This window comes from Lactuca sativa, chromosome 4 (genome assembly GCF_002870075.4).
Source record: "Lactuca sativa cultivar Salinas chromosome 4, Lsat_Salinas_v11, whole genome shotgun sequence".
Lineage (NCBI taxonomy): Eukaryota > Viridiplantae > Streptophyta > Magnoliopsida > Asterales > Asteraceae > Lactuca > Lactuca sativa.
The window spans coordinates 58,199,554-58,213,041 of NC_056626.2; the positions used below are offsets into that span (position 1 = coordinate 58,199,554).

Genomic DNA, 13,488 nt, shown 5'->3' on the forward strand with positions numbered 1-13,488 from the left:
CGTTGTATGTAACAACGCAGCTGCAAGTTCTCAACAGAGAACATGAAGATACATTTACAGAAATCGTGAAGAAGCCAACCAACGTTTGGTGCAAGACTATTTTGCAAAGAATGCCACTTACCAAGGGTATTATTTTCATAGGCGCTTCAGAATGCTCAAAGGTTTATTCGAACGTATAGTTGAAGATGTAACGAGGGAGTGCAGTTTTTTCCAACAACGTTACGATGCTAGAGGTACACTCGGTTTCACTCCCTTACAAAAATGCACGGCCGCACTTCGTCAGTTAGCATATGGCATTCCGCCTGATGCGTTAGACGAAAGTTTTAGGATGTCTGCTAGGATAGCATGAGACAGTCTCCATTTTTTCTGCAAAACTGTGATTCAGTTTTATGGTCCAAAATATTTATGTAAGCCTACACGTAATGACATCCTGCAATTGCAAGCTCATCATGCTAGTGTGCACGGGTTTCCTGGAATGCTAGGAAGCTTAGATTGTCTCCATTGGGCATGGGAAAATTGCCCTACAGCATATCATGGGCAATTTACCCGAGGTGATCATGGTCACCCAACGGTCATACTTGAAGCAGTTGCATCACAAGATATGTGGATTTGGCATGTTTTTTTTGGTTCTCTTGGTTCGATTAACGACATCAACGTTCTTAACCGTTCACCAATATTTAACAACATATACGATGGATCTGCACCAGATTCTTCTTTTCAAGTGCGTGGAACGCCATATAAGTATGGTTATTATCTGGTCGATGGAATCTATCCTGAGTATGTTGTGTTTGTTAAATCGTTTTCAGCTCCACATGGTTCTAGACGAAAGAAATTCAAAAGAGCTCAAGAAAGAGCTAAGAAGGATGTTGAGCGTGCTTTTGGAGCTCTGAAGAAACGGTGGTTCATATTGAAAAAACCAGCAGCTTATTTGGGCGAGGAAAAACTTCAAGAAATCATGTATACATGTATTATATTGCATAACATGATTATTGAAGACGAAGGAAGAGCGATATGTGCGTTTGACGAGGAAGAAATCATACCAGAGACACAACCAATAGAAATTGGTGGCGAAGAGTATATAAACAGGAGAGCAGAGATACATTGCACTGAAACATTTCACAATCTTCGCAATGACTTGGTGGAACACATTTACGGGGTTCAAAACATTAACCTTAATTTGGATCCACCGGATGACCCCGAAGACGAGTTCTCGGATAACGACTTTATGTAGTTTGCTTTAGTTATTTTATTTATGTTTTTTAAGTTTCTAGGGTTATTTAAATGACATGTTTGTGTGTGTTTTTTTTTTTGTAACGTAATGTACAGTTTTTTATTTTTTATTTTCAAGTAATGAAGAATTATGTTTTTTTATTAAAATAGAAGTTATATTAAATTAAAATAGTTAAAAAAAAGAAGTTTTATTATATTAAAATACTTAAAAAAAACAAAAAAAATAAAAAAAATAAAAAGTGTGGCACCACACCCTTAGTGTGGCAAGAAACCACACTTGAGTGGTAAAAAATGACATGGTGCTGATGTGGCGGGGGAGAGAGTGCGATTTCGGTGGCACCACTCCCTCAGCCTAAGATAATTTTAATTTTTAATATTTCATAGTTTGATCTATATAAAACGTTTAGTTTACCTTCGTGGTTTTCATATCCTCCAAGAAACTAAAACATAATTATAAAATCAAGACAAAACTGGAGTAGTTCTTATGGTATTCAAAAAACCTCGGATAGAATTTAAAAGCTTTCAACTTTCGTTAAAAATCAAAAAATTTCTGGGTTTTTGGTCCCTGATACACTTGAAAAGTCGATTTTACCATTTTTATTTTTTTCTATTTTTTTATTTATTTTCGTATTTAAATAATTAAAAATAAAAAATAAAAACTACAATCTCACCCAACATAAACACCTGCAACTTCAAATACACACACACATGGAACTCGAACAAATACCAACATCAAGCTCATCACACGAATTAGAATAAAAATGAAGCATAAACATTGATTACTATAAAAAAAAATAGTTCAAGTCTTTCAAAATTAATATCGATGCTCCATCAAAACTTCATCTCAAATCAGAAACAAAATTATCCAACATACTAATTCAATCAAAAGATCGTTTAACATATTTAACCCACAACAATCTAACACAAATATCACCTGAACACATAATCAACTGAAATATAGAAAAATACCCAAGAACACTTTAATGGAGAAAATCTTAAAAATTGGAACAGGCCATAAAATTCCTCGAATCAAAAACTACTTCCTTGAAAACATGTTAGAGTTTCAAGATTTCTGAAAAGTATTATGTCATAAGTTTCATTCTGATTACTTAGAAGAAGAAAACGACGAATCTGTAGGCTAAGAACTCTTGAACATATTTGATTTCAAATTTCAACCCTAATAAAATCATATTAAAGCGAGTTACAAGAGTTCTGATGCTGGTTTTGATCGTATTATCATCTAGGGTTTGGGAAATCGGGTTTGTTCTTTGTACTCTAGCCTGGGGAGATGGAATTAATCTTGAAATTTGGAAGGTAAGATTATAAGGAGAAAGATGAGTTGTTGCAGATTAATTAGGAACTGAAGATAAACAAGGAGCGAGTCGATGCTCTTCTTTCATCATATGTGTGAGTGTGTGAGGGGTAGAGGGTTTGAACGATGGTGGGTATAAAAAGGGGGTGGTAGTGGTAGTGGTGAAATTAGGATGTTAAACCAGACTCCAGCGAGGTCGTTGTTTCCTCCGACGAGTCTGTTGTCGAACAGGTAAAGAGTCTTGAGACTTCCGCAGTTCCTAAGCTCACCTGGGATTTTTCTGATGAGTTTGTTTTCCGATGAGCTTGATGGAGTTTAAAATCAAGTTGGAGGTTTTCAAGGTTGCTAATGGAAGATGGGATTGGGATGAGAAGTTATTCGGTTGTGTGTGTGTGTGTGTGAGTGAGAGAGAGAGAGAGGGAGAGGTAATGGATGGGGGATAATTGTTTTTTTTCTTTTTATTTTTAAATTAAAATAGTATTTTAATAATTATAAAAATACAAAAAGGAAAATAAAAGGGCATAACCATCTTTTCAAGTTTTTTGGACCAAAAATACAGAAAAACCTTGATTTTGGACCTTCTATGTAAGTAGAAACATTTTGGACCCTATCCAAAGTTTTTTAAATACCACAAGGACCAATTTTGCAATTTTGTTTAAAATCAAATTCAACTAAAACCCTGTCTTATGTGAATAAGCTTTTTGCTACCTTGGTCCTAACCTATTAGACGATTTGCTTTTTAGATTGGAGGTCAATTAAAGCATGGACGGATTCTACGAACTGCTAACCACAAAAAAATGTTAATAAATTTCTTGTTTTTCTTATCTCATTCATGTGAAATAGGAAAATCCTAAAAAACAAAACCTAACATATTATCTTCAATATTCGAAAAAACACATTATGTTACTATTATGTACAATAAAATTATTGTATTTTCAAATAATACTTAAAATAATATTTCGTAACCGGCAAAGCCTTGATAGTCGGAGTATTGACGAATTCTACTAACTTAGTGATACTGATTTCTAACCACAAACCAGTCGTTCCAAAAAAATATGAATAAAAATTCTTGTTTTTTAATCTAATTCATGTGAAATAGGACAACCCTAAAAAACATAAATATTATCTTTAATGTTCGAAAAAACCCATTATGTTGTTATCTTGTAAAAAAAATATTTTATTTTCTAATAATACTTAAAATAATGTTTCGTATCATGCGAACTCATAACAGTGGAAACCTAGCATTTATGGTTTTAGAGAAATCAAACATATTATCCTCAAATGCGTGGAAAAATCATTATGCTATTGGTTTGTATAATAAAAACATTTTATGTTATGATTTTGTCCGATCAAACCATTTTATATTATGGATTTGTAGAATAAAATTATTATGTTTTGATTTTATACAATAAAACATTTATTTTCCCCTGCGTGCCTTAGATATTTCTATTGAAAAAAAAATGATATTTGGTAAATTTTTCATTGATTCTACAATTAAACCATAATAATTTGGTATTATCCAAAGCGTATCTCTAGATTTCTTAAAGCTCGTAGTCATTGCAACATCAAGAAATTTTGTACTTTAACAATTGAATCAATGATATATTTACCAATTAGTATGGTATCAAATGTTTCTTTTAATCATTCTCTTAAGATATCTTGTTTCCCTTTTTGCCTTTTTATAACACCGTGATTTTTCACCCAAATTTTCTTTTTTATTTTAACCACTTTTTAATTAGAAAACATTAGCAAAAGTCTTATATTGTTTATTAAGAAAACATCACAAATGTTACTTATTTTAAACAACCATTTAAAACAAAGTCTACACATCATCTCAATAAGTTCTCAAAAGTAGTGTAATGAAAACTCAACCAAGTGTCCGAAAGCGGTATTATACTAAGCATAAACTACCAAAAAAAAAGCGCATCCCAGCTCACCAAGGTCTCACTCCTTGACTTCCTGTACCATTCAAAGCAACAAGACAAACACACAACATATCAAGTGTTAGTAACAGCTCAATAAGTCAATCCAAGTACAATGATATAGAAACATGCATATTTCACACAATTCATACACACATGCAGAGAAACTGTTGGATTAAGTGTCTACGCTCGTAAATATAATTGGTATGTACTTGAATTGATAGTGGCATGTGTTGGATTAGTGTCTAAGCCCGTAACCATATTTGGTAAATACTTGACCCGGTTGTACATGGTCTTTTTGGGTTGCCTTCACCAAAGCAACTTGACTGGAGAAATAAATAGAGAAAGAGGTTATTATGATTTATTAATATGTTATAAGAATAATATATTAAAGGAGAAATCATATTTGTTTAATTAATATTGGTCAATAATTAATTAGGAATTAATTTTGTGATCAAGTGTAATTAATTAAACTAGAGGGGCTGAATTGTAATTATGTAATAGTTGCAAAATAGGGCAATGGTTATCCTTGTTAAAGGATGAACGAATTCAAGGATAAGGATATCCTTGAAATCGTCCAAGGTCCAAGAGATAAGGGTTTTTCAAGGCTTATCTTGTGGTTGCTTGGTGGGCAAGTAACTGGATAAGGATAAAGACTGAAACCCTAATCCCAACCCTATATAAAGACCCATAGGCCTTAAGAATTCGTCCACTTGCTTCTAAGAGCTCCCAAGGACGATTTCTACCTCCTCCCTTCTCTCTATATAGCCTCTCCATTTGCTTGTGGTGTTTGTGAGCCATTAGAGGCACTACACTTGTGGTGCTTGCTTTCGAGACTTAGGGTTTGAAGATTTAAGTTGTTATTGCAATATAACAACAAGAGGTATGTAATCTAACCTTCTATGTGATTTTCGAAAATAGCATGCTACATTAGGGTTTTATCCATGTGTTCATAATGTTGTGTATCTAATAGTGAAAACATAGATCCAAATTAGGGTTGCATGCGCACATAGGACTGTTTGTATAAAACCCATCAGTGGTATAAGAGCCTTTGGTTAACTTGTTTTCAATTAGTATTATTCAATTGTATGAACTTGACAAATTAGGGTTTATAGCCAATAAACCCTAGGAGGCCATAGATTTCGAGATTAGGGTTTCCTAACCCTAATTTGCGAAAATCTTGAAAGGGTTTTTGAATCCTTTCCTTTAATCCAAGATTTTGAAATCTAGGGTTTACAAACCCTAAGATTTCGAGATTAGCCTCCTTCCCCAAGATAAGATCCTAAATTTTAGGGATTTGGATAATCCCATATCTTGTAATTATCTTTTAATAGTTAAATATGGTAATTAAAGATTTTGAATTATCCCCTCCCATTATTTTCGAAATTTAGAGGGATAAAAGGGATTAGGATAAGTTAATTGTTTAAATGGTAATTATCCTCATGATTTAGATAATCCCTTATGATTTAATAATTTAAATTAATAGTTTAATTTGTGATAATTATTAAATCAAGAGTTTTAATATTTAAAATTTTAATTTAAATGGTATTAAATTTCAAAAATTTTAAATTGAAGATTAAAACCCTAGTATTTTGAAATGTTTAAAATACACCCTATACTATTATATTATTACAAGCTTAATATATATATATATATATATATATATATATATATATATATATATATATATATATATATATATATATATGTGTGTGTGTGTGTAAAATTAAAATGCTAGTCTTACCGTTAGTAGGCCTCATTCACGAAGTCGGTCTATCAGGTGGGTATAAGGTTGCTGCCTATAAAATAGCGCTTAATGGGTGTACACTCACACCTACCGCTTGCTTGACTGGTGGAGGGTCGTTAGCCGAACGGGTAGGATAGGTCAATCCTTTCCTCATTAATAAGTATAATGAATCTATATAAAGTAACTAAACATTTTTACAAATTCCCAATCCTAGTTACTTTAGGCAAAAGTGAAATTGATGCAATCCCATGAAATTACACTTGGCACCCTTGCCAAGAAGTTAGTGGAGCATGTGTGGTTTACCGACACATGTGCTAATTGGTTCTAAGCAAAGGTGGTAAAGGGTGATTCATTGTTTGTCATAGTTCGATGGAGCGTGTGTGGTTTACCGGCACATCGAATAGGTGATTGTAACAATGAAGGCACCATGTAGATTTGCATGGTTATTCACACCCACTTTGTGATCCTCAGCATCCAAGTCACAAACGAGAGGGGCATATTGAGATTTAAACATGCCATTGAAAGGTTCAATGAATATCAAGAAAAATCTAGGAATTCTAAATACATTTAAAACTTAATCTTATGTTTTTCATGGTGAAGAATTAGTGAATCGTCATTCACTTACCTCCAAATTATTTGCGTGTTGGATTATGGCATCCCTTTTCTAATATGTAAATAATGTTGTTGGATCCTAGCCCTAATTTTTCATTTTGGGTGTTTAATTAAGGATTCAATTCTAATCAAACTTTGTCCTTTCTATTTGTAGATGTCTAACGCAAACAACGTTGTTGCTAGCTCATTCACGCTAATGAGCCTTTGTCAAAAAGTGACTTTCGATGGATCGAACTTTAGCGAATGGATAAGATACATTCGCACTATCGCGCGTTACGACGACAAAGAGTATGTTCTCGATGAGAAGCTCGAGAAGATCAATCCGGAAACTGCTACTCCCGAAGAAATGGTTGTCTTTGAGACCCATGAGCGTGATGCAACGAAAGTTCATTGCATCATGATAGCCACAATGAACTCCGAATTCCAAAAGTCCTATGAGGACATGTATCCCTATGAAATGCATAAAGACTTGATGGAGAGATATCACCAAAGCGCGAGGCAAGAGTGCTATGAGATCATTACAAATATGATCACTGCTAAAATAGGAAGTGGAGAGTCTCTAACCGTGCACTTGCAAAAGATGCAAAGGTATGTTGATCGTCTTCGCAAGTTGAATGTCAACTTTGGGGAAGATTTGGCTATCAACATTGTTCTTCACTCCTTTCCCTCATGCTACAACCAATTTAGGATGACCTACCACATGAACAAGGAAGAGGTCACCCTAAGCAAAATCCAAGGGCTCCTAAGGACTGCTGAGAGCAACCTTAAGGACAAGTCCGTTGCACCAACTCCTAATCCATCTGTTGCTCCTGTTTTGGCTATAGGTCAGGGAAGGGGAAAAAAGAAGAAGGCTCTGTCAAAGAGCCACCGCAAGGGAATGTCCCAAGATGGTTCCTCTTCTAGTGGGACCAAGGTTGATCCTGCTAAGCCCAACCCCAACCCAAAGGAGGCAGAGTGCCATCATTGCCATAAAATAGGGCATTGGAAGAGAAGCTGCCCGGAATATCTGCAAGCCATCAAGGATGGAATGATCAAACCATCTTATGCAGGTATATACACAATTAAATCTAATGATTCATCTCATACTAATTCTTGGGTTCTTGATACAGGATGTGGTTACCGCATTTGTTCTGATTTGCAGGGATTAGGAAGAAATAGGGATGTGGAGCTTGGAAGAATAAATCTAATCATGGGGAACAGAAGAACGTCGGCTATTACCAAGATTGGGGCATATTCTTTAGTGCTTAGTAATGGATTGAATTTAGATTTAAACAATTGTTGCTACTCGCCATATATGGCAAGAAACATCATTTCTTTTCATGGTTTATTTAGACAAGGATTTAGATATTCGTTTAATAATGAGAATGGTTCTATTTATGCTTATCTAAATGGTGTTTTATACTTTGAAGCAATGCCTTGTAATGGAATTTATGAAATTGTTATGGTTGTAGATAACCTAGGAAATGATGTGTTGTGTATGGATTCTTCCAATAGTATGGATAAAGCATCTTTGTGACATTGTCGTCTTGGACATGTCAACAGGAAGCGCATAGCCCAACTCCAAAAGGATGGAGTGTTGGAGATCATTCGACCTTAGGGAAGATGACACATGCGAATCTTGTTTACTTGGAAAGATGACCAAGTCACCCTTCACTAGCACATGTGAGAGGGGTGAGGGTTTATTGGATCTCATACATACCGATGTATGTGGTCCCTTTAGATCCACCACAAAGGATGGGAACCGCTTCTACGTGACTTTCACCAATGATTATAGTAGATATGGGTATATTTACTTAATCAAGCACAAGTCGGAAACATTTGAAAAGTTCAAAGAGTTCAAGCATGAAGTGGAGAATCAATTGGGCAGGAAAATCAAGATGCTTCGATCCGATCGAGGAGGAGAGTACCTAAGTCTTGAATTCCATGACTATCTCAAGGAATGCGGAATAGTTTCGCAATTGACGCCACCTAGGACACCGCAGTTGAATGGTGTGGCAGAAAGGCGTAATCGAACCTTGTTAGACATGGTCCGTTCTATGATGAGTCGTGCTTCACTACCTATCTCATTCTGGGGGTATGCCTTAGAGACTGCCGCCCATATCCTTAACCGAGTCCCTACAAAGAAGGTTGCCAAAACACCTCACGAGATGTGGACAGGGAAGGCTCCCTCGTTGGCACATATCAAGGTTTGGGGCTGTGAGGTTTTCGTAAGACAAGAGACTCACGACAAGCTCGAACCTCATAGTGAGCGATGTATTTTCATCAGCTACCCGCAGAGATCCTTTGGATATCTCTTTTATAGACCGAGTGACAATGTTGTCTTCGTTGCGAGGAGAGGGGTTTTCCGAGAGCGAGAACTCATAAGCCAAGGAGACAGTGGAAGGCACATCGATCTTGAAGAGATTCAAGAATCGAGCGATGAAGGAACCTCTGCCGCTGGCGCTCAACCCGAGGAGGAAACTCCGGTTGAACCAATTGACCAGTCCTTACCTCTTAGACGTTCCGAAAGAGTTAGAGTTCAACCCCAGTTGTATGGTTTTCATATTACTACCGAAGGGGACACGTATATTCGTGATAGTACACTAGTAAATCTAGATGAACCTAACAGCTATAAGGAAGCCATGGCAGGCCCAGAGTCTGTAAGATGGAAGGAGGCGATGGACAGCGAGATTCAGTCCATGTATGACAACCAAGTTTGGAATTTGGTTAACAATGTGCCCGGACGTAAGACGGTTGGGTGCAAATGGATCTTCAAGAAGAAGACCGATGTGGATGGGAATGTGCACACGTATAAGGCACGACTGGTGGCTAAGGGCTTTACTCAAACTCCCGGAGTTGACTATGATGAGACCTTCTCACCAGTTGCTAAGATAAAATCTATTAGGATGATGCTAGCCATTGCTGCATTTCATGATTATGAGATATGGAAGATGGATGTCAAGACCACTTTCCTTAATGGGAAGTTGGCTGAGGATGTTTACATGGCTCAGCCAGAGGGTTTTGTCGATCCGAAGCATCCCAATAGAGTGTGCAAGCTTGAGAAGTCCATTTATGGACTTAAGCAAGCATCTCGCAGATGGAATCTTTGCTTTGATGAGAAAGTCAAAGAGTTTGGATTTGTACGAAGCGAAGATGAATCATGTGTATATGTCAAGGCCAGTGGGAGTATAGTTAGCTTCCTCATTTTGTATGTCGATGACATAATGCTCATAGGAAACGACATCCCAACTCTGCAGGAGGTTAAGTCCTGGCTCGGGAAGTGCTTCACTATGAGGACCTCGGAGAGGCTTCCTATATTTTGGGAATAAGGATAGTGAGAGAACGAAGTAAGAGACTAATAGGACTTAGTCAGAATACTTACTTAGATAAAGTACTAAAACATTTTAGTATGGAAAACTCGAAGAATGGAGAACTACCGATATAGAGTAATGCCAAGTTGAGTAAGACTCAAAGTCTGAGTACCGAAGCCGAGATAGAAGAGATGGGCCGAGTACCTTACGCTTCCGCAGTTGGCTCGATCATGTATGCTATGACTTGTACTCGCCCTGATGTGGCCTTTGCCTTGAGCATGGTCAGTAGATATCAAGGGAACCCGAGAAAAGCTCATTGGATTGCGGTCACGAATATACTTAAGTACCTTCAGAGGACCAAGGAATGGTTTTTTAGTCCTCGGAGGGAGTGATGACTTGAAGGTGCGAGGGTATAGTGACGCCAGCTTCCAGACCGGCAGAGACAACTATCGTTCGCAGTCGGGCTGGATCTTTACCCTAAATGGAAGAGCAGTGACTTAGAAAAGTTCCAAGCAGGAAACTTTAGCTGATTCAACATGCGAATCAGAGTACATTGCAGTGAGAGAAGCGTCAAAGGAGGCGATATGGTTGAAGAACTTCATTGGTGACCTTGGAGTTGTGCCTGCCATAAAGGAGCCTATGGAAATTTTCTGTGATAATGAAGGAGCGGTTGCCTTGACCAAGGAACCGAGGGATCATGGTAGATCTCGAAATATCGACAGAAAGTATCACTTTATTAAACATCGAGTAGAAGAAGTACACCTCGTAGTTAAGAGGATATCATCAGAAGATAACCCAGCAGATCCGCTTACGAAGGGACTAAGTAGGGTTAAGCACTTGCAGCACACTAGGTGCATTGGGCTGAAGGATGATATTAGTTTAGATTAGATAGTTTTAGAAACATATAATATATAAATGTAATTGTCATTTTGATGATTAAATAAAGGAGTATTATTTATAAGTAAAGTTACTGTCTTATGTTAATTGTTCAACTATAGTTTCAATTTGCATGTTTTGACTTCCTGAATAATTGAGTTATTAAGAATAATCGAATTATTCGAATGGTCCACAATCGTTCATATGTTGGAAGTAGGTATGAATGAAGATTGTCATGAATTGGTATGTAGAGTGTCTAAAAGGTATTATACATAGCAAAGGTTTGCTGCAACATTCATGAGTGCTTATGAACAAGTTTTGAGCATTGGAATAAACCCGCGCTTGCTGGAATCATTTTATGGAATGTGACAAAAGTGATCGCAAGACGATAATATCATATGGTCTTAAAACCAAGATATATGGTTTATTGTTTATTAATTAGTTATGCATTGATAATGCGAAACCGCATCAGTAAATTGATGTCATAAAACGCATTGTTGTGTATAGTTGATTATTAAATAGTAAATGCATATAAGTCGTATTTTATCTGTTACTTCTATCCTAAGAGGGTAAAAGCGATATCACGGCCACTCAATGATTTTATTTGACTTATGTGTCGGGCCCGGTCAGGACTGAATTGATGTGTTCAATTAAGTTCTATGTCAAATGAATCTGAGATCGAGAAACCAACTGCTGGACAATTAGTTCCATGAAATTGTCCGCACAACATCTAAACAGAGGACTATACGATCCCTTATCTAGAGGACAGGATACTGATGAGATCAGAGTTCGACAACGTCTTTGAGAGCTACGATTGCTAATCGAGTTGTACGTTACATTTGTGGTTACTAGAATTATCCAAGTGGGAGACTGTTGGATTAGTGTCTAAGCCCGTAACCATATTTGGTAAATACTTGACCCAGTTGTGCATGGTCCTTTTGGGTTGCCTTCACAAAAGCAACTTTACTGGAGAAATAAATAGAGAAAGAGGTTATTATGATTTATTAATATGTTATAAGAATAATATATTAAAGGAGAAATCATATTTGTTTAATTAATATTGGTCAATAATTAATTAGGAATTAATTTTGTGATCAAGTGTAATTAATTAAACTAGAGGAGATGAAATGTAATTATGTGATAGTTGCAAAATAGGGCAATGGTTATCCTTGTTAAAGGATGGACGAATTCAAGGATAAGGATATCCTTGAAATCGTCCAAGGTCCAAGAGATCAGGGTTTTTCAAGGCTTATCTTGTGGTGGCTTGGTGGGCAAGTAACTGGATAAAGATAAGCACTGAAACTCTAATCCCAACCCTATATAAAGACCCCTAGGCCTTAAGAATTCGTACACTTGCTTCTAAGAGCTCCCAAGGACGATTTCTACCTCCTCCCTTCTCTCTCTATAGCCTCTCCATTTGCTTGTGGTGTTTGTGAGCCATTAGAGGCACTACACTTGTGGTGCTAGCTTTCAAGACTTAGGGTTTGAAGATTTAAGTTGTTATTGCAATATAACAACAAGAGGTATGTGATCTAGCCTTCTATGTGATTTTTGAAAATAGCATGCTACATTAGGGTTTTATCCATGTGTTCATAATGTTGTGTATCTAATAGTGAAAACATAGATCCAAATTAGGGTTGCATGCACACATAGGATTGTTTGTATAAAACCCATCAGCATGGTCCTTTTAGGTTGCCTTCACACGTACAACTAAACAAGATGATTAATTGAGAAAGAGGAAGAATTTATTAACTGATTAATAGATTGGAATAAATGATTTTTTAATATGTTATGGAAATAATATATTAATTAGTAATTATATTGTTAATTAATATTTAATCAGAAATTAATCTGGAATTAATTTTGGGATTAAAGCAATTAATTAAAAATGCAGGGACTGAAAGTGCAATTGTTCAATAGTTGAACAAAAGGGTCCAGAACCTTCCTAGGGGAGGGGTTGTAACGCCCGTGTTTCTGAGCTTGCCATTTTTAGTAATATAATAGTCTAGGTTAACCTTTGTAACCCAATTTGAAATAATAAGAATGTATTATTTGTGAATTATGTGAATTATGTGTGTATTTTCTTAATTATTATAATTTAATGAATTAAGAATGAGCGTCAAAATTTAAGTGTAAAATAAACTCGATATCTTTGCATAAAGTTGTAGTGGCCGAAACGAGGTTTCCGTATATATATAGAACGCCCAAATCTGACTTCGTATGAGGAAGTTATGATTTTCTGAAGTTTCGACTTGGCAGTAAGCAGCCCGAATACTCGATTTGAGATCGAGCAAGTTTTAGCCGAAACAATCTAAACGAGAATCAAAGATCTCGTTGTTACTAGCGAAACGATGAAAAGTTAGGCGAGAACGGACGTCGGACGAAGAAGTTATGAACTTATAACGAAGTTTTTCTGTCTCGGCCTTCTAAAAATAAGTAATAAAAATAAAAGTCAAAATTAGCCGACGGAGTCTAAATGAAAGTTGTAGAGTATGTTCT

At 36.2% G+C, this 13,488-nt stretch overlaps 1 protein-coding gene across 1 annotated transcript; it reads left to right on the plus strand.

Moving 5' to 3' along the window:
* The first annotated feature begins 475 nt into the window (after window positions 1-475).
* On the plus strand, window positions 476-1,231 carry LOC111878593 (protein ALP1-like). The gene has a single exon (XM_023875114.2). The coding sequence runs from the start codon at window positions 476-478 to the stop codon at window positions 1,229-1,231; it is 756 nt and encodes a 251-aa protein (XP_023730882.2).
* The last annotated feature ends 12,257 nt before the right edge of the window (window positions 1,232-13,488 follow it).